The sequence below is a fragment of the Mesoplodon mirus genome (assembly GCF_964341445.2).
Source record: "Mesoplodon mirus genome assembly, chromosome: 12".
NCBI lineage: Eukaryota > Metazoa > Chordata > Mammalia > Artiodactyla > Ziphiidae > Mesoplodon > Mesoplodon mirus.
The window spans coordinates 39,700,768-39,721,763 of record NC_138988.1 but is presented as its reverse complement, the minus strand read 5'-3'; the positions used below and the strand labels follow the sequence as shown (position 1 = coordinate 39,721,763).

The 20,996-nt window shown below is 51.5% G+C and overlaps 1 protein-coding gene across 2 annotated transcripts; it reads right to left on the bottom strand.

Annotated features, from left to right (window-relative positions):
• Positions 1-217: 217 nt before the first annotated feature.
• On the bottom strand, positions 218-20,381 carry SHISA5 (shisa family member 5). Of its 2 annotated transcripts, XM_082639456.1 has the most exons (6): positions 20,206-20,381; positions 16,375-16,531; positions 8,247-8,330; positions 1,850-1,965; positions 1,486-1,698; positions 218-1,404 (listed from the first exon to the last, which is right to left on the bottom strand). In XM_082639456.1, exons 1-6 carry the CDS (start codon positions 20,342-20,344, stop codon positions 1,325-1,327), a joined length of 789 nt encoding a protein of 262 aa, XP_082495582.1. In that variant the 5' UTR covers positions 20,345-20,381; the 3' UTR covers positions 218-1,324. The 2 variants fall into 2 exon arrangements, with proteins under 2 accessions (XP_082495582.1, XP_082495583.1); XM_082639457.1 differs by lacking the exons at positions 8,247-8,330; positions 16,375-16,531; positions 20,206-20,381 and adding an exon at positions 3,360-3,464.
• Between the last annotated feature and the right edge of the window lie 615 nt (positions 20,382-20,996).

Below are 20,996 nucleotides of genomic sequence, written 5' to 3'. Positions count from 1 at the left end.
CCGTGGCAGCCTGAGAGCCTCCCGCACTTCTGCCCACACTGAGACACCTGGGGCCGGGGGCACAGGAAGTGGCAGTCTTTGTCCATCACCCTCCCTAGCAGGATGGTCAGACGTCTGAGCCCAATACAAGTAGGGAAAACAAGGAACTTCAAATACTGGGTGGAAATGATACCTAGTCTAAAACCCAACCCCAGCAGCCAAGAAAGGAGACAGCAGCTCCAAATAGTTGGATTTATTATAAACAAGGGTGCAGACCCTAGACTCTCCAAAACACATCAACAGGTGCAAAGCTACTATGTGGTGAGACGTTAAGGGAGGGATAGGGAACACCGAGGTATGTGTCTGGGCCAGAGCAGCCACCAAGGGTTCCCGCCACCTTTGGTCTAGACGACACCTTGGCCCAGGCGTCCCCACTGCCAAGACAAACTGTGGCCTGGGGTACAGGAGCTGGAAAGCCTGTGAGGCTGGTGCTGGGGAAGCAGGGACTATCAGACATCAGAGTTCCTCTGCTCTCGGGGGCAGTTTTCCTCCAGGACCCAGGGGTTTCAGCCTCACAGCAACTATTACACACATTTTGAAACAGAAAACAGGCAAAATACTTAGCTAAAAGTAAAAAACACTGCAGGGAGGACACCTGAGTGTGTGGGTGGACAGAGGCCACCCTGCCCACTTAAGGTGGCGGCCAGAGCCAACCAGGGCAGCCAGAACCGAGGATAAATGTGGCCCTCCAGGTGGTCCCAGGAAGGATGCAAGAACACAGACCAGGCAGACAGCTCTCAGGGGAGGGTGGGGCTCTGCCTGAGGTGTTTTGATATCAGGAGGCTGCCCACCCTCCACTGGGCATGGCACAGGCTCAGGAGCTATGGGAAAGGGTTGAGACCCACCTGCAGCCAGTTCCCAAGCCTCACCCACCCGCCTGCATCATGGCTCGGGTTCTTCAAAGACAAGCCTGGGGACAAGCCATGGCCTTGAGCAATGGCTAGCCATTCTGCAGAAACCGGAACACGTGTGCATCCTGCCGGCAAAAGTCTGTACTATCCTAGTGTGACAAGCCCCACTTGCTCTCCCTGGGGTGGTCTGGAAAAGAACTGTTCTTTGAATTTTGCTCGAGATTTCAGGAAGCATAATTTCGAGTGAGGAAGGCAACAAAGTGTGGTCCCAGCAACTCTGGCAAGGATTGTTCCCAGCCCCTCATTGGCATCACAAGAAGCCTCATGTACAAACAGGACACACACACCACGCACAGGGAGAAAAGGACCGTGCCTGCATACCCATTCACACACACATGACAGATCAAGTGGCAGCCAGAGATGCAAGGTTGTGCTCAGGGGGCTGCCTTCGGGGGGTCCATGTAGGCTGGATTGTAAGGAGGCTGGCTGGCAGGGTAGGGCATGGCTGCACCTCCTGAAAATAGAGAGGACACTGGTTGGCCGTGGGCATGGCTGCAGGGGGTCAGGCACAGTTGGAGTCAGTAGGGATACTCACCAGCCACTGTCTCATGGTAGGCAGGGGGGCCCATGGGCTGGGCCAGGTAGGGTGGTGGGTACTGCATGGGGTATTGCGCTGCTGGCATCCCTGGCTGGGGGGGCATGGAGTGGTAGCCCTGGTACGTTGGTCCCGGGTAGCTGGGCGGCACACTTGGAGCTTGCGAGTAAGGGGTGTGCACTACTGTGGTGGCCGTGGTGGTAGTCACGACCGCTGAAAAGAGAGTCCCAGTTAGGACCCTCAGGCCTGCCACCCCTCCCTCCAGCTCAGCTCCGTCAGGCCCCTGGTAAACCACGCCTACCACCTGGGGTCGGCACCCTCACACAAGGGGTCACAGTGGGGCAGGTGGGCTGGGGATGCTTACGACGCGGTCGGCAACACATCTTGTACAAATAGCAGCAGGAGCAGGTGAAGCAGATGATGATGGTGACAACGGAGAGCACAAAGATGGTCAGTCCGACGGCCACAGTCGTTCCAAACCTGCCAAAAAGCCAGTCAAGGCCCAGGGCCTCTCTCCCCTACCCAGGACCAGCAGTCCACACCACACCCATTCCCAAGGTGCACCCCTCTTGCCAGAGGAGACTCTGGGCAACACAGATAGAGCAACCTCTGGGGTATGTAGCTTGAGCCTGTTTCAGCCTCAGGTGTTTCCTCAAGTGTAAAATGGGGTTGACTGAGAGTCCATGTGAGGCCCCTCGCCCGGGGTGGGGGGCCCTGGCCACACTCTCAGGAGCATGGGAGAGAGTTCTTCAGGTGCCTCCCCCATATACACATCTTGTCTACCCCCACCGAGCCAGCGGCAGATGCCCATCGAGTACACGCCACAAGCCAAGCACTGTGTGGCTTGAACCAAAAACTCAGAGGTGGGCGAGACAGACCAACTCATGGCCTCTGGGAGCCCACAGATTATTAGAGGAGGCAGGTGTTGAAGGGAAAATGACTCAGGAAGCACAGGTAACGAAAACGGGGAGAAGTTCCAGGAAAGGGGAGAATGGTGTGGCCAGGACAGTGAAGAGAGGCACGCAGCGAGCCCAGGGTAGGGCTGCTGGCCCCCGGAGTGACGGTGAGCTTGCTGGGTGCCAAGCACCGTGCCAGGTGTCCACATACACCCTCGCTCTGACCAGAAGGGCAGGTGGGTAAACTAAGAGCCAGGCGGGGCTGGAGGGGCCCTGCCTTCTGGAAGAGGCCGCCTCCCTGCCCACGCAGGCCCCTCAGCAAGGACCAGGACCAAGTGGAGAGCCCGCCCCCCGAGAACGCAGGCCATGGGTGGGAAGTTCACCAAAGCCGACCTTCAAGGGCACAGCCACAGCCCCAAGCTGTCCTCCCTTCTTCCCCGAGGCCAAGCAGTGTTCCAGTAAAAGGCAACAGCACCAAGCACATCAAAACGTGGAAGGGGCTTGGTGAGCTTTAGGCATTCGCCTCCCCTGAGGCCTGGGGGAAGTCTGGGCACCCCCCTTTGCCCCACCTTGGGTGGAGGGTCTTCCATCTCACAGCCCAGATGGGCAGGACAAGCTCAGCAAGGCCCAGTGCACAGCTTTGGGACAGACGAAGGACAGACCCTTCACACTCCAGACTCAAAATACCTGACTGCGTTCATAAAATAGGAGCCATTGGCCACTGTGAGGCCCAGAACAAGGCCCCAAGACAGGACCGTCAGGAGGTACCTTCCTGCCTAACCAGGGTAGCCTGTCACTGCTCCTCACCCACAGGCTCCTCCCAGACCCTCCACTGACCCAGGGATGTAGACATGCACACCCATGTTCACACGCAATCAATAGCACTCAGCTGTAGGGCCACCACCACCGATCTCTAATCTCTCTCTTTCTCTCTCTTCTGTCTCTGTCTCTGACACACAGTATGGCGCCCAAGCTCACCCCATGTTAGCCTCCACCTTCACTCAGGGGCCTCCTGCACCCCCGGACTTCCCCTTTCCATCATGAGGCCACTCGGTTTCAATCTCCTCCCCTTTCCAGGAAAAGTAAAGCAAATCTCCTTGGCCCTCCCCTACGCCTGACGTCAGAGGCAGGAAGGAGAGATGCGGGGCCTCTTAAAGACACAGTGCGGCTGGCGGGCGCCCCAGCTGCTCCCAGCTGCGCTCCAAACTGGGGCCAGGAGTGGGGAGGGAAGTGCTCGTCTGTCTTCCCGGCTGTCTTCCCGGAGCTGCCTCCCCAGCCCTGCCTGCCCTGGTGCAGCTTCTCTACCCCACTGTCCAGGAGAGCACTACCACGGGGTCTAAGACATGCCCCGCCTAGGGTCCCCAAACCACGCTCCTGCTCCTGCTCCGCCCAGCTCAGCCAGCCCTGTTCCAGCAGTCCCCTCGATGGGCTCCTTCAGCCATTTAAGCCCACCAGCAGACCCGGGGGCCCGCCGGCCCGTCCCCTCAGCTCCTCCTCTCCCACCAACATGCTCCAAGCCACAAACCTGCCTGAACCTGAACCTGCCTCACCAGGAAGATGCAGATGCCTCCCCAAGTCCCCTTGGCCACCCTGTCAGGTCTTATCTTGTCACTCCTGCTTGAAAGCCTAGTATGGCTCCTGTAGCTCCTGGGGTCACACAGGAATTTGCTTTATAATTTACTTGTTAAACTTTGTGTGATGTGTATCTGTATGTTTCTCTCTCTCTCTCTGTGTATATATCTATCTATCTATCTATCTATCTATATATATATATACACACATATATAATAGTTGATAATAAAAGGAAAAAAATCTAGGATTTGTCTCATCAGATAGTAACACTTACAATAGGCAAATGTTAATCTTAATTAAAAGTCTAAATAAGATAAAACTTGTGTGGCCTGGGACTCCCACCCTCCCTCCTGTGTGCTCCAGCCACATCACCCACCTTTTCAGCTTTTGAAAGCACCATGCTGTGTCCTACCTCAGGGCCTTTGCACACGCATTTCCTCCTGCCCAACTGCCCCGTCTGCTCTTCTCTTCCTCCCACCCCTACACAATTAATTCTTGGTCCCTTTTCAGACCTCAGCTCAAAACATCACTTCCTCAGGGACACCTTCCCTGACCATGCAGATGAGGTCAGGCTCCTCGATAAGTGCTCTTACAAATCAAATTCTTGTCTACCTCAGTTTATAAACACACGCTCCTTTGTGTGAGCGTTTGATTAATGTGCATCTTACCTCCAGCCTGTGGATTCATGGATGCACAGACTGCACCAGCTCTGGACCATCACTGTATCTCCAGTGCCTGGCCATACAGGAAGTGCTCAATAAGTATTTAACAAACGAATAAATTCACTCAGGGACCCCATGGGCAGCACCTAGTAGACAGCAAGGCAGGCACATTGCCCTGAGGAACAGCAATATTTGAGGGGTGGTTGCAGAGTGGGGCAGGGGTCTGTGGCCACAACAGGCCACGACACTAATGGAACCACACCTCTGAGAGGAAGGAATGGGGCTTCCCAAGGCTGAGGTTACCTCCCAGATCAAGGAGCCCAAAGGCCAAGTTCAGAAGGCAGAGTTGGCCTAGGCAGGAAGGGACAGAAGGCCAGGGGAACAAGAGCCCAGGCAAGGAGCTTGCAGCGGGGCTGACTGGGACGGTCCCTAGGAGGCCAAAGACTTCCAACGCCCAGACACCGAGAGGGCCGTCTCTGGAGCTAAGACACCAGCACTCTCACCGCGACGCTGGCCAGGCAGCACGCGGCCATGACACAGTGGGTGAGAGAGCTGCGGAAAGAGCGCGGTGGGGGCTGAGGACCGACACAGGTTGGCGATGCCCACACCTCACCTAGTGGACCTCCCTGCCCTCCCCCTGCACCAGCACAGCAGAGTCACGCAGAGGGTCAGCAGTGACCCGCCTGGAGCCTGGAGCCAGCAGTTCCACCACTTGGGTGCTTCAAGACACACCATTCCTGCCTGATCATCCTGTGAGTGAAAGGAGCTAGGAAGGGACAAGGAAATCAGGACCCAAAAGAGCCATGACAGGGAACCAAGGAAGCTCTGGGGAGGGAACCAGCCACTGACCATCAACAGGGCAGGACAGGAGTCACCTGCCAAAGTGGGGAGTGGGTGGAAGACCCACAGGTAACATGGCCACACCATGGGGAGCATGGAGCCCAGGCCATGACAGGCAGATGTGGTCTCATCTGCATCGCTGTGCTCTGAACTGGTGCCTCGTTCTTGGAGAACCCAAGGAGTCACCCAGAGGAAGAGCGGGGGTAGGGGGGTGAAGTCCAAGAATGAAGGGGGAGGGGGAGGTGGGGAGGGGGCAGAGCTGGCACAGGCCCCTTCAGCACATAGGGTCTTTCCCCTGTCAAGCGTCCCCCGAGCTTCCAACCAGGGCTGGACCCCACCAAGGAACCAATGCTCCAATGGACAAACAACAGTGCCCTTGGCCAAGGGGGCATCACACGAATGCTCACCCGAAAGGATGTCTCCTTGGGGCCCAGAGGGGCGACCACCTGGGGGCATCCACAGGAGACGTGTCACTGATGAGCCCATCCCTCCACCCTCCCAGCACCTGCTCCTGGAGCCCTAAACCTTTGTAAGGCAGGTGCTGTGTGCCACACTGGGGCTCTGCTCAGAAGCAGAGGAGAGGTGGGGCAGGATGGGGTGGGGCCCAAGGGGGCTGAGCAGCATCTGCACTCCCAGCAAATGGGCAAGATGGCCTGGTGGGGAGGCAGCGGGGCACTCGCACCTCTGCACCTGCAGGAGGTGTGGGGAGATGCTCCTGAGCTGGCCCCGGGAAGCCACTTCTCCTCTGCCTCCTGGGGGACCTTGTTCTGCGGTGTGGAACCCATATTTCTCACACAGTGCTCAGTACTCACTCACAAGCCAGGCCACCTTCCACGTTCCTTCCCCCTCTCTGAACCCTCTCCAGCTCCTCCTGCAGCTGACCCTCAACACGCTCAATCCCACCCAAATCCGAGCCCTTCACCCGAAACCTACACCTCCTCTGTCCTGTATCCCCCCATGCAGGGCAGAGAGCAGGACACCACACCGCGGCCCCTTCCCTGGCCACCTTCCTAGCAGGCAGCCTCACCTCACCTCACCTCACCCCGCCAGCCCAGCCTCTCTCTGGCCTACAACACCTGGACCAGGAAGCCATAGTCCAGGCTCCCCACCAGCTGCTGACATCCTCCGGGGAGCAGCCAGAGTGGTCTTCATCCTAAAACACCATTCAGACCCCAGCACTGCCCAGAGTCCTCCATGGTGCCTGCCCAGGACGAGGCCCACACTGGCTGGACATCAGACCCCCATGTGGGGCCAACTGAAAGCCCACAGCCTCAGGCCTCAGCAACGGGGTGCTCCCTGCATGTAGAGGGAGTGGCGCTTCCAGGTCTCAGTCTCTGACCAACATAGGGAACAGGTCAGTGGGCAGAACAGAGGGAGGACGCCCAGCCACGGTTGCCTAGGAGCAAAGCAGCACCTCTTCCCCTCCCCCAGTCACAGGAGCCCTACCCCAATGCCTCTGCAGCCAAAGAGGCCCACACTCACCCAGGCCCACAGAGCAAGATGGGACAGGACAAGAGCCTGGACCCCACTACACAGGCCCAGAGCCCAAAGTCTCTTCCTCCAAAGGGGCAACCAGGCCTAGGTGGACCTTCTCATAGGGGCTTCTAGATCCACCGAGGTAGAGGGCAGATGGCACGTGGAACAGACTCCGCCAGGAAAACACACAAGCAGCTGCATGCCCATTCCATCCATGCGAAACGTGCATCACAACACCCGTCATGGTGGCAACAAGACAGGGCAGGAACCTGGCCAAGGGGACTGGAGTTTGGGCGATTGGGGTATTCCCCGGCCCCCTGAAGGGAAGGCCCTGACAATAACCATGACCCACAAACCCTGACACAGACTGTGCATCATCAGTTATTCCTGCATATTTACTACACAATAATCACCCCATCACTATGCACCCTGCACCATCATTGCCCCCATCACTTTCACCACTGCCACCATTACCCCAACACCAATACCCACCACCAGCATCCTTATCACATCTCCCTGTCACTGTCCCCCATCACCACCATCACCTCCTACCATCATACACCTGCCTGTCACCCCATTACATAGCCCCACCATAGCCCCCATTACCATCAGCCTCTACACCATCAACACGCACTACTCCCCCATTACCACACACCCACCACCATCTACCATCACCCTATCCTGGACCAGGAAGCCAGATGTGATAGGGATGCTGGTGGTGGGTACTGGTGTTGGGGTAATGGTGGCAGTGGTGACAGTGATGTGGGCAATGGTGGTGCGGGGTGCAGAGTGATGGGGTGATTATTGTGGGGTAAAGATGCCGGGATAACTGATGATGCACCGTCTCTGTGTCAGGGTTTGTGGGTTGTGGTTATTGTCAGGGCCTCTCCCCACCACCACTGCACCCAGCACCACCACTGTACCATCACCACACACTCAGCACTGTAGCCCCCATCATCTCATCCCTGCCACCACTGCCGCATCACTATCGCCTTTTGCCACTATCATCCCCATCACTATCACCCCCTCCCCATCACCTACACCCATAGGTCACCTGTGCCCACACCATCACCTAGGTCAGTATGAACACCCACACCTGGCCTTTCCATCGTGAACCCCCAACCACAGTCTCCCCCATCCTGGCACAATGATGAAGACACCCAACACAAGGATCAAAGATCCTGGAGGTCAGATATGGTGACAGCTTCTCTGGGGCTCTAGCCCAAGGACTCTGCCATCCCAGTCCCCACAGCCCTCCTGAGCCCCCTTGTCACCTCTTCCAGGAAGATGTACCCAGACTGCAGGTTTTACTTACCCGGACATGGGGTCGACGTCCAGGCTAGAGCGGAACTTCAGTGGCGAGCCCAGCTGTTCCGGTGGTTCCACATTGGTGGGGACGCTGCAAAGAGGAAACCTCACAATTAACACGCCTGCACCCCACCCAGCACACCGAGAATGAACAAACACTACCTTAGCACACACACAGAACATGCACGAAAGCCAACCCCATACTGGGCCAGAGAAGTAGCCCTGGGGGCCTCTGGAGGACGGATATCAAACACACCAAGATCTCAGGCTACAAAGCCACACGTCCTTCTAAAGTGTACATGGAACGTTCTCTAGGACAGACCACATGTGAGGCCACAAAACCAGTCTCAAGATATCTGAAAAGACAGTTATCATACAAAGTATCTTCAACCACAATGGGATGAAGTTATAGATCAGTAACAAAAGACACACGCCACAAAGCTAAAGAAAAAAATCCTAAAAAAACCCCCTCAAACCTTGGGAAACTAACATATTACAGCAACAACAAAAGAACTGTGGCTTAAATAAGAAATCATAGAGGAAATTAAGAAATCTGTAAAACTGAATAATAATAAAAATACCACTTGTCAAAATTTGTGAAACACAGCTAAAGGGTTCTTAGAGGGAAATCATAGCTTTAATACTGAGATGGTAGTAAACTGAAGAAGATGGGGAAAATGTAACAGAACGAACCTCCCAAACAAGGAGGGAATTAATAAAGATAAGTGCAAAAATAAAAGAGAATAGCAGCCATGGAAAATAATAGAGAAGATTAACAGAACCAAAGCTGGTGGACCTCTGGCAAGGCTAATCAAGAAAAGGAGAAAAGACGCAAAAAGATAAAAATACAGAATGAAAAGAGGTAAACTATAGACACAACAGAGATTTTAAAAATAATAACTGTCTGGGAATTCCCTGGTGGTCCAGTGATTAGGACTTGGCGCTCTCACTGCCGAGGCCTGGGTCCAATCCCTGGTCAGGGAACTAAGATCCCACAAGCCTCATGGTGCGGTCCCCCTCCCCAAAATGATAATAACTGTTTGAATTGAACAAACCACCTGTGAAAAGGCATTTTTGAAACAAATGGAGGCAACTGAAGACAGACTAGTACAGAAAGCTATTAATGAACTGCTGTTAATTGTGCCAAGTGTGTTCCTGATATACGATTATATTTCTTTCTAAAGGACTCACTTCTGCAGATAACTAACATTTAAGGAGAAACTTTTATGCCTGGGATGGGTTTTAAAATAATCCAGAAAACAAAAGTAGTGGGAGGTATATGGAACACTAATGTCAGAGTATTGATAACTATGGGAGCAGGTGATGGATATATGGATTTATTATTCTCTCTGCTTTTGTATGTATTTGAAAATTCTCAAAATAAATTCTCAAAAAATTAACAAAATAAAATTCAAGAAACAAACAAAAAAATGCAAGAGCATTAGGAACAACTATACCGTACTAAATCTGAAGGACAAGTAAAGCTGAGAAGAAAATATTTTTTAAAAATTCAGTGTGGGGCCTCCCTGGTGGCGCAGTGGTTGAGAGTCCGCCTGCCGATGCAGGGGATACGGGTTCGTGCCCCGGTCTGGGAGGATCCCATATGCCGCGGAGCGGCTGGGCCCGTGAGCCATGGCCGCTGGGCCTGCGCATCCGGAGCCTGTGCTCCGCAACGGGAGAGGCCACAACAGTGAGAGGCCCGCATACCGCAAAAAAAAAAAAAAAAAAGAAAAAAAAAAAATTCAGTGTGTGTGCTTTGGCAAGCAATAACAAGAGTAAAGCACACCAAGCTGGGATGCAGGGAGGGCGGGGGGAGTGTGTGGCTGGGAAGAGACTTCCATGGAGGTGGGCCTGGCATCTGAAGTCCCTTTTCTCCTGGGGGCATTAGGCTATTGCAGAGGGGCAGCTGAGAGCAGCGTTTCTGAAAGCCTCAAGTGGTAGAAATTATATCCAGAGGCCAGCAGGTGGGCAAGCCCTGATGATTCCCACTCACATGGGCTGGGTCCTGAAAAGCAAGGAGAAACTCAGCAAGAGTTTCTCAGCTCAGCTCTGCAATTAGGCCAAGGTGACCTTAGAGTGCTCAGTCCCTGGCAAAAGCAATATCAATCCTCCCTGGAGGAAGTCCTAAGGTCCAAAGGTCTACAATCAATTTTGCAAATGCAATGTTTGGCACACAACTGAAGATTTTCAGGAACACTAGGACACTAGACAACATGACTAGAAAACAACAGAAACAACTGACAATAGAAATATCCACAGGGGCTTCAAATATTGAAGTTATCACACCCTGACATTAAAACAAAACATACTTTAAGATAACTAATAAGAACCTGCTTTATAAAAATGAAATTAAATTAAATAAAAAAAAAAATACTTTGGGACTTCCCTGGTGGCACAGTGGATAAGACTCCGCACTCCCAATGCAGGAGGCCCTCATCAGGGAACTAGATCCCACACGCATGCTACAACTAAGAGTTCACATGCCACAACTAAGGAGCCCATGTGCCGCAAATGAGAAGCCCACATGCCACAACTAAGGAGCCCACCTGCTGCAACTAAGGAGCCAGCGAGCTGCAACTAAGTAGCCCACCTGACACAACTAAGACCCAGTGCAGCCAAATAAGTAAATAAATATTAAAAAACAAAACAAAACAGACTTTGTTCAAGGAGATGAAAGGAAAAAAATTAAGCAGTTTAGGAGAACTTGAAGTATAAAAAAGAAACAAAAATTCTAGAACTAAAAAATTACACAAAAAAATAATAATTTATGGGCTTCCCTGGTGGTGCAGTGGTTGAGAGTCCGCCTGCTGATGCAGGGGACGCGGGTTCGTGCCCCGGTCCGGGAAGATCCCACATGCCATGGAGCGGCTGGGCCCGTGAGCCATGGCCGCTGAGCCTGCGCGTCTGGAGCCTGTGCTCCACAACAGGAGAGGCCACAACAGTGAGAGGCCCGCGTACCGCAAAAAAAATATATATATATATAATAATAATAATAATAGTTTATTAGACACAGTGCAAGATATAATTAAACAACTGGAGGATAGGCCCAAACAAATATACGTACACTAAAAAAGCATGGAGACACAAAAAGATGGTAAATGTAAATACAAAAGAGAGTAGGTGAAATATGGAATACAGTTTACAAAAGGTCTTACATATGTGTAATTAGAGTCCTAGAGGGAGAAGTGTGAGAATGGGGCAGAAGCAATATTTAAAAAGATGATGGCTGGAGTTACTCAGTTTTCCTGGATATCTCCCATAAATGCAGGAGATATGCATGCTATTAAAATTGTTTGTTTTTCTCCTAGCAAAAACAAAAACAAAAAAAACAAGCCAAAAATTCCAGAAATACTGTGAACCCCAAGCAGCAAAAATTCAAAGAAAACCACACTAAGGCACATCATAGTAAAACTGCTGAAAACCAAATACAAAGAGGAAAAACTTAAAAATCAGTCAGAGAAAAGATATGTTGCTTGCAAAGGAGCAATAATAAAGCCATCAGCTGATTTCTCAACAGAAACAACAGACATCAGGAGTTAATGGAATGAGCGAACTTCCCTTTTGGTCCAGTGGCTAAGACTCTGCTTTCCTAATGCAGGGGGCCTGGTCAGGGAACTACATCCCATATGCCACAACTAAAAGATCCTACACACCACAATAAAGACCCGACGCAGCCAAATAAATAAATAAATATTAAAAAAAAAAAAGAAGACAATGGAATGAAATCTTCAAAGTGCTGAACTTTGGGGCTTCCCTGGTGGTGCAGTGGTTAAGAATTCACCTGCCAATGCAGGGGACATGGGTTTGAGCCATGGTCCAGGAAGATCCCACATGCCATAGAGCAACTAAGCCCGTGTGCCACAACTACTGAGCCTCTGCTCTAGAGCCCGTGAGCCACAACTACTGAGCCTGCACGCCTAGAGCCCATGCTCCACAACAAGAGAGGCCACCATAATGAGAAGCCCACAGACTGCAACGAAGAGTAGCCCCCACTCACCACAACTAGAGAAAGCCCGCGCGCAACAACGAAGACCCAACGCAGCCAAAAATAAATAAATTACTTAATTATTTAAAAAATCACTTAGACAGGGGCTTCCCTGGTGGCACAGTGGTTGAGAATCTGCCTGCCAATGTCGCGGAGCAACTGGGCCCGTGAGCCACAACTACTGAGCCTGCGCGTCTGGAGCCTGTGCTGCGCGACAAGAGAGGCCGCGATAGTGAGAGGCCCGCGCACCGCAATGAAGAGTGGCCCCCGCTTGCCGCAACTAGAGAAAGCCCTTGCACAGAAACGAAGACCCAACGCAGCTAAAAATAAATAAATAAATAAATTTATTTTTTTAAAAAAATCACTTAGACAATATTGAAGAATATCAAAGCTTATTATAAAGACACAGTAATTGAGTCTGCTTTAGCCCAGGGATAGACAAACAGACCAATGTAACATAATAGAGAGCCTAGAGACAGCCACGCATATGTGGACACTCAATCTGTAACAAACTTGGCACTGTAGAGTGATAGAAAAAAAGGATAGTTCTCTCAATAAGTGGTGCTGGGTCAACTGAATACCCAAATTAAAAAATGAAATTTGATCTCTACTTACATGCACTACTACTACTAGGCATACTTAAAAGAAATGCATACACATGTGCACCAAAAGGTATGTACAAGGATGCTCAAAGAAGCATTATTTGTTATAGCAAAAGAAAGGAAGGAAGGAAGGAAGAGAGGAAGGGAGGGAAGGAAGAAACAATCCAGTTGTCCATCAACATTAAAGTGGATCAACTGTGGTATAAAACTTAACATACACCAATGGAAATGAACAGACAACACAACATGGATGAAACTCACATGTTGAGAGAAAGAAACCAGATAGGAAATAGATGTATGATGTCATGTGTATGTCTCTCTGTGTGTGTAACACGTATAGCAGTTTAATGGTTACCTATGGGGATAACAGAGGGAATACTGATTGGTAAGTAACATGAGGGGGCTTCTGGGATGCTGTGACGTGCTAATTCTTGCCCTGGATAGGTGGTGGTTATGTGGATGTGGATGTGTTTACTCTGCAGTAATTCACTGAACTGTATGCTTTATATTTGTATACTTTTATGTATGTATGATATATACTGCCCCCAACCCCAATAAAAAAACTAAACTATAGAACTTAGGGATGCATGTTTGGGTATTACAGCTCTAAAGAAAAGCAAGGCTATATAAAAGTTAGAATTATCACTATCTTAGTGGGATGAGAGGAGAGACAGTGATTGGGAGTAAGCTCAACAGGACTTCTGATATCTTGACCTGCATAGTGGTCATGCAGATATTTGCTTTGTGATAAATCACTGAGTTGTACATTTATTTTAATGCAGTTTTCTGTATGTGAATTATATGTTACAACATAACAGAACAAAAACCAATCTCAAGGAATGAGTTTAACAGCAGATTAGACACCTGAAGAATTGAATGAACTGAAAGGTTAGAAGACATTATCCAGAATGCATCAGAGAGACGAAAATATGGAAGAGAGACTAGGAGATGTGGACACTGGAGGAGAAGATGCAGCATGTATAAATGGAGTCCCAGAAGGAAAGGAGACGGAGGAAGGGCAATACTTAATGAATAGCAGAGTATTTTCTAGAACTCATGAAAGACATTAAACCACAGACTTAAGAAGCTCAAATATAACATCATAAATTTTTAAAAATCTATACCTAGATATATCATAGTGTAACTGAAGAATACCAAAGACAAGAAAAATCTTAAAAAGCTGTCATAAGGGAAAAAAAAGATTTCTTTTAAATGATGGACAACTGACTATTGAGCTGATGTCTCAACAGAGATAATGGAAGTCAGAGAAAATAACCATCAACTTAAGTCCTTCTCAGATAAGATATTCTTTAAGAATGAGATCAATATAATTTACCATATTAACAGAATAAAAATAGAAAAATCATCCAATTATCTCTAAAGATTTAGGAAAAATATTTGACAAAATTCAAGATCCCTTCATGATTAAAACTCCAAGCAAACTGGGAACAGAAGGGAACTTCCTCAACCCAATAAAGGACACCTATGGAAAAGCTACAGCTAACATCATACCTAATAGTGAATGCTTTCTCCCTAAAATTGAGAACAAGACAGGGATGTCTGTTCTCACCATTTCTATTCATCATTGTACTGGAGGTTCTGGCCAGTGTGATGAGACAAGAAAAAATAAAAGTATACAGATTGAAAAGAAGTAAATATGGGACTTCCCTGGTGGCCCAGTGGTTAAGAATCTGCCTGCCAATTCAGGGGACACGGGTTCAAGCCTTGGTCCGAGAAGATCCCACATGCCTCAGAGCAACTAAGCCCGTGGGCCACAACTACTGAGCCTGCGGTCTAGAGCCCACAAGCCACAGCTACTGAGCCCACATGCCACAACTACTGAAGCCCATGCGCCTAGAGCCCATGTTTCACAACAAGAGAAGCCACCGCAATGAGAAGCCCGCGCACCTCAAAGAGCAGCCCCCACTCGCCGCAACTAAAGAAAGCTCACATGAAGCAACAAAGACCCAATGCAGACAATAAAAAAAGAAATAAAAGAAAAAGAAGTAAACAGTAGAAGAAAAAAATGGAATGAAAACAAACCAAAACAATACGGTAAGTGAAAAAGAAAGAAATATAGAACAGGAGAGACAAATATAAAGCACAAAACAAGATAGCAAATATTGAATGTAATCCTAGAAATAGCAATAATTACATTAAACTTAAATGGAATAAATCCTCCTGTTTTTTAAAGCTACCAGAATAAATTTTTTTAAAAAAAAGAAAGAAGAGGGCTTCCCTGGTGGCGCAGTGGTTGAGAGTCCGCCTGCCAATGCAGGGGACACGGGTTCGTGCCCCGGTCTGGGAAGATCCCACATGCTGTGGAGCGGCTGGGCCCGTGAGCCATGGCCGCTGAGCCTGCACGTCCGGAGCCTGTGCTCCTCAACGGGAGAGGCCACAACAGTGAGAGGCCCGCATACCGCAAAAAAAAAAAAAAAAAAAAGAAAGAAAACATTTATAAAGTGTAAAAACAGCAAAAGGGCAGCAGTAAAACGGTAGAATATGATCCATCAGGTATACAGCCTGGTGTCGCCATTCCCCAGAGAAACTGCAACTCCTTAGTCAGTAACTACATGCATCTCTCTGACCTGGCAATTTGCTCCACTGTACTTGGCAAGAAATTCTCACATGGCTCTGTAAAGGAGGAAGTATATGAGGATGCCCATCGCAGTTATCTATGATAGCAAGTTTTGGACTCACACTACAAAGAATACATGGCAGTGATGGGCACAGGCCAGATGTACACACAGCAATGTGGATGGGTCTTACAAACACTGCATTGACTGCAAAAAGTAAGAGGGTTCACTGTGCCCACAGAATATAAACTTTGCAATACAAATAATCGAAAGAATACAACAGACTGACTGGTTGCCTACAGAATAAGAGGGGAATGGAATGGTCATGGGAGATTAAAATAACATGGTGTAAGATGGTGGAGGGCTGGTCTTGCCCAGACCAATGATGGTCACCTGCCATGAGCTGAGCAGTAATGACTACCTCAACCCTCTATACCTGTGGCCAAACACAAACGAAACACCCAATGTGGCAAAGGGAGACACACACAGGGTCCTAGAACCTTGGTTCCAGCCTATGAAACAATGTAAACCCAAGATGCAGTGTAAATCCACGGGCCATGGCAAGAGGATATAGGCATGGCCCACAGTTGGCTACACGCCCATGCACTATGCCCTCCAGGATCCACAAGATGATACCTGCACAAATCACATACAACCCCCAACCAGGTGCACACACACACTGCGGGGTACACTCATGCCAAGGTGTCCACCCTGAGGACACGTTGGTACAAGTACACACCCAGGGTTGAGCCACAGGGCCTGCTGAGGCCACCAAACCCTGAGAAACCTGCTCAGCCCTCGAGAGTGGGGGAGAGAGGAACAAGGGACTATCTGAGCAGGGTCTGGGGAGTCTAGCCCAGGACAAGGACTCCCCAGTCCCCCACCCTCAGTGATCTGCCACCATCTCGAGAGGGCTGAGAGGAAAGAGGGGCAGGCTCAGGCTGCCTACCTTGTGACCTCCAATGCACCCACCTGGCCTCCGGAACACCACACTCTTCCTCATTCCACACAAATTTCTTCAGCACATCAGAGCAGCAGTACTGGTCATAACAGGTGCCACAGCAGAAATCAGGACAGAACTTGGGGAAGAGGTTGCGTCCAGGGGAAACCATACACACCTCACTGTGGGCTGGAACAGAGAAACACACTGTTCATCTGTGGCCATGGGGCCAGGCCTCAGCCCTGTCCCAGCCAATACAGCCCCTTCCCCAGCAAGGCCAGCATGCCAGGCCATCTCTGAGCCATCCCACTCATTGGCTACCTCTGGCCACTGCCCCAACCAGCCTTGCCCTCTCCCCTGGGCCACAGCAGAGGTGCCAACCTGGGCTCCCTCCCTCTCCCACCAGTCCACTTGCCCTCCAGATGGGACAGTGAACTTTCTACGTGTGAGTCTGACTGGGCCACTCCCCACTCTCAGGCCATGGGATCAAGCCCAGAGTCCACAAAGCAGGGTCCAGACTACAAAGGACCTTGAAGGTCACCCCATTCTCTGCCCGTATTCTACCTGTTTCCCATCCTCCACCTTCAAATCTACCTACCCATCAAGGCCTTACTCCAGGCTCCCTCCTACAGAAGCCATCCAAGCCCAGCAGTCCCAGCTGCTGGGGACCAGGCACTGGACTGACTCGTTCTTTTTTTTTTTTTTTTTGGCCACACTGCGCGGCATGCGGGATCTTAGTTCCCCCCCACATTGGGAGTGCAAAGTGGACTGACCCGTTCTTTTTTTTCTTTTTTTAATATTTTTTTAATTAATTTATTTTATTTACTATTTTTTATTTTTGGTTGCATTGGGTCTTTGTTGCTGTGCAGGGGCTTTCTCTAGTTGTGGTGAGCGGGGGCTACTCTTCGCTGCGGTGTGCGGGCTTACTGTGGTGCCTTCTCTTGTGGAGCACGGGCTACAGAAGCACGGACTTCAGTAGTTGTGGCTCGAGGGTTCTAGAGTGCAGGCTCAGTAGTTGTGGCGCACGGGCTTAGTTGCTCGGCGGCATGTGGGATCTTCCCGGACCAGGGCTCGAGCCTGTGTCCCCTGCATTGGCAGGTGGGCTCTTAACCACTGCGCTACCAAGGGAGCCCAGACTGACCCATTCTTAATCCTCACTCCCTGTCCCTACTGCTCAGCCGCAGCAGCCTCAGCCCCTGCTGGACACTACGACTTCAGGAGCCGGCCCTCACAGACTATAGCTTTACAGCAGGCTGCCTCCTGACCAATTCACCATTGGCCACAGTCACTCCTACCACAGAAGTGTCCATGAGGTACTTAGCCCTGGGCTGAGCCTGCAGTAGGCACCTAGGAAATGTTTGTGCCCTCAGAGGCCAGGGCTCTGAGGCAATGGCACCATGTGGAGCCCCAGAACCATCACAAGGCTCTTAGCCAGAGGTGGGATCTAAGTATACCTGGCTGACAAGTGTGGAAAATGACCACAAAGTCTGCAAACTTCCAGGAAGATGTTGCAGCCAAATGTTCCCACGCATCCTTTGGCTACATTAGCACAGATCTAGTGCCCACCAGCAGGACAGAATGGTCCTGGATTCTGCCTAGACAGGCCCCAGATGCAACACCCAGTCCAGTAAGGCCCAGATGACTATGGTAGGCTGGGGATAGTCCTGATAAACCCTGAGGTAGAAAGTCCTGGCACAGCACTGGGACTCTAAAGACCCAGTCTGGTTACGCCCCCAGGGCAGTGGGCAGTGTCTAGAGACCTAGCCTGGTTGGTATATTGAAAGGGAAAATTTGTCACCCCTAAATATTCCTCTTTGGGGACTTCCCTGGCAGTCCACTGTTAAGACTTCACCTTCCAATGCAGGGGTGTGGGTTCGATCCCTGCTCGGGGAACTAAGATCCTACAGGCCTCGAGGCCAAAAAACCAAAACGCAAAACAGAAGCAATATTGTAACAAATTCAATAAAGACTTTAAAATTGGTCCACATCCGAATAAATAAATAAATAAATATTCCTCTTTGGCCTAAGGATTATTTTTTTTTTTTTTTTTTTTTTTTTTTTTTTTTTTTTTTTTTTCTTTTTGCGGTATGCGGGCCTCTCACTGTTGTGGCCTCCCCCGTTGCGGAGCACAGGCTCCGGATGCGCAGGCCCAGCGGCCATGGCTCACGGGCCCAGCCGCTCCGCGGCATATGGGATCCTCCCAGACCGGGGCACGAACCCGTATCCCCTGCATCGGCAGGCGCACTCTCAACCACTGCGCCACCAGGGAGGCCCTGGCCTAAGGATTATTTTAAGCAGATTATTTTTAAGAAACTGCAGACATAGGAGAAGCTCTGAAAACTAAGAAGTTACCCTTTTGTAATAGAAATTTGTAAGTATAAAGGAAATCTCCATTTGTAAGGGTATCTCCCTCGCTGTACTAGGAAGAGGGGGATGACCTTATCTCTAGAATCCATGCTGAAGGCATAGATTTAAAGCTGCATAACAACCTTACCCTTTTCCTGGTAACTTCCCATAACTGACCCCCAATATCCTCTTTTGCCTTTAGTTCAAGATGGTATTTAAGGTGAGGGCTTCCACCATTTGGGGGAGTTACTCAGTTTTCCTGTGTCTCTCTCATGTATACAGGAGGTATGCATGTTGTTAAAATTTGTTTTTCTCCTGTTAATCTGTCTTACATCAATTTAATTATTAGACCAGTCAAAGAACCTAAAAGGCAAGAAGGGAACATTTTTGCTCCCCCACAGTATCATGCACCCTGGGGCCACTGGAAGAGCAAGGTCCAAAGACAGAGGCACTGACTGACGACCTTGAGAAGGGACAACTAGGAATGGGGTGGTTGGTGGGGGAGATGCTTTATTCCTGGCAGCTCCACGCAGAACCCTGCTCTGGGCAAAGCTGCAGGGCAGAGGATGGGACCGCCAACAGGCCCAACGTAGCCAGGTGTCCACCTGCCAGCAGGTACACTCAGCATAGCCCATGCTACTGGGAGGCTCGGGCAACCTACCTCCAGCAGGGCCATTACAGCCTTTACAGCCACAGCCCAGCCCAAGCGTCTAAGCTGGGCCTGAAGACACACACAGGTGAGTCTGTTTGAGCCAAAAGCCCATGACAACAAATGTTCTTCTGATGCCCAGACGCTCTGAACCAGGCTGTCCAGACCTCACTGTACCAGAGAACAGGGCTCTACCTTCTCACTTTCCCAGGTCCTCCAGATTTGTCCCAGTCCCAAGGAAATAAAGTCCTTCCCTTGGAGGAAACCATGCACCCCAGAAGGATTTTTGGCTTCCTATGGAGGCGGGTGGGGGCAGTGCGCTCTTCCAATCCCTACCCCTGAAAGGCCCCCAGCCTGGCTTCCGCCGTCTGTGATTCATCCGTCTACAATCAACACACACAGTTAGTGTGTCTCCTCCAACCCTGGGGGCCAGCTTCAGCAGTCTCCAGGAATACCAGGGCCATGGAGGCAGAGTGTGGAGGCTCCCAGCCAATAAACAGAGGCTGAGGGAAGGCCTCTGATGGAGGGGCCAGGCCTCCCTGCAGCCACCATGCCCCGCTAAGGCCAGGCAGGGAATGCTACCCACCACCCCCTTGGAACACTAGAGGACAGACACCGCCCCCCACCCCATTCTACGACAGAACAATGATGGCAGCTGCCTGGGGTCTGGGCAGTGTCAGTGCTGACGGGAGGGAGGCTGGAGTGGAGGAGAGACCAGTCGTGGGGTCCGCTAACTGCCTCGAAGTTATTAGGGCTCGTTTGGGGTCACTGCGGGGACGGCGCTGCCCGGGCTCCTACCAGGGACGGCGCGGACGTGGCCACCCCCCATGCCTGCCCGGGATAAACTCCCCCACCCGCCAAGACTCACCACCCGGAGGCGCTGGTAGCAGCAACAGCAACAGCAGCAGGATCCGAGGCGCTGGGGCCGGCGCGGCCATGGCTGAGCGGGTGGGCGGACGGACTGACGGTCGTAGCGCGGCCGCAGCCTCAGCGACCCGTGCGGCCATCCGCTTCCTCGCCTCGCCTCGCCTCGCCTCGCCTCGCCTCGCCTCGCCTCGCCTCGCCTCGCCTCGCCCCGCCCCGGCCCGGCCCGGCCCGGCCCGGCCCGGCCCGGCCCAGCCGTTCCGGGAACCCCGCCCGGGAAGGAGAGGAGGGGAGGGGGAGGGCGAGGGAGGGGAAGCGCACGCCCCTCCCAGCCTCGGGGCTAGGCACGGTCCGGTGTCGGCCCCTCGGGACCCGCTCTCAGACACAGGCGACCACCGAAGTTGACTTCGGCTCTCAGGGCCCTGTCCGCCCCCAACCCCAGTCCCCACCCTGGGGCCCGGAGGGGGTCTCTGAGGGGATCTGCTTCCTAGCACTTGAGTGCCTGTTGGGTCCTGCTGGCAGGCCGGACACAGCCCCTCCCCGCTCCTGGGGTTCCTCACTTGCCCCGGGCATCCTCACTCCCCGGGAGGTACCCAAGGACCAAGTGGGGTGGCTCGGGGACAGCGCCCAGAGCAGACCTCCGCACACAGTAGGCCCCTAACAGATGCTGGTTCCCTTCTGAAAGCCTAGTTCGGAGGCTTCCAGGGACCCCATCTCTGAGGACACTCTATCACCCTGCCTCCTGCCATGACACCCCTACCGCCGTTGTCACTCTACCCTGAGTCCAGGCAGGCT

Coding starts and splice junctions, on each gene's coding strand:
- SHISA5 (XM_082639456.1), bottom strand. CDS start 20,344: ATGGCCGCACGGGTCGCTGAGGCTGCGGCCGCGCTACGACCGTCAGTC. Junction 1,966..8,246: donor GACGTCGACCCCATGTCCGG/GTAAGTAAAACC, acceptor GCTTTTTGGCAG/GTTTGGAACGACTGTGGCCG. Junction 1,405..1,485: donor CTACCATGAGACAGTGGCTG/GTGAGTATCCCT, acceptor CTCTATTTTCAG/GAGGTGCAGCCATGCCCTAC.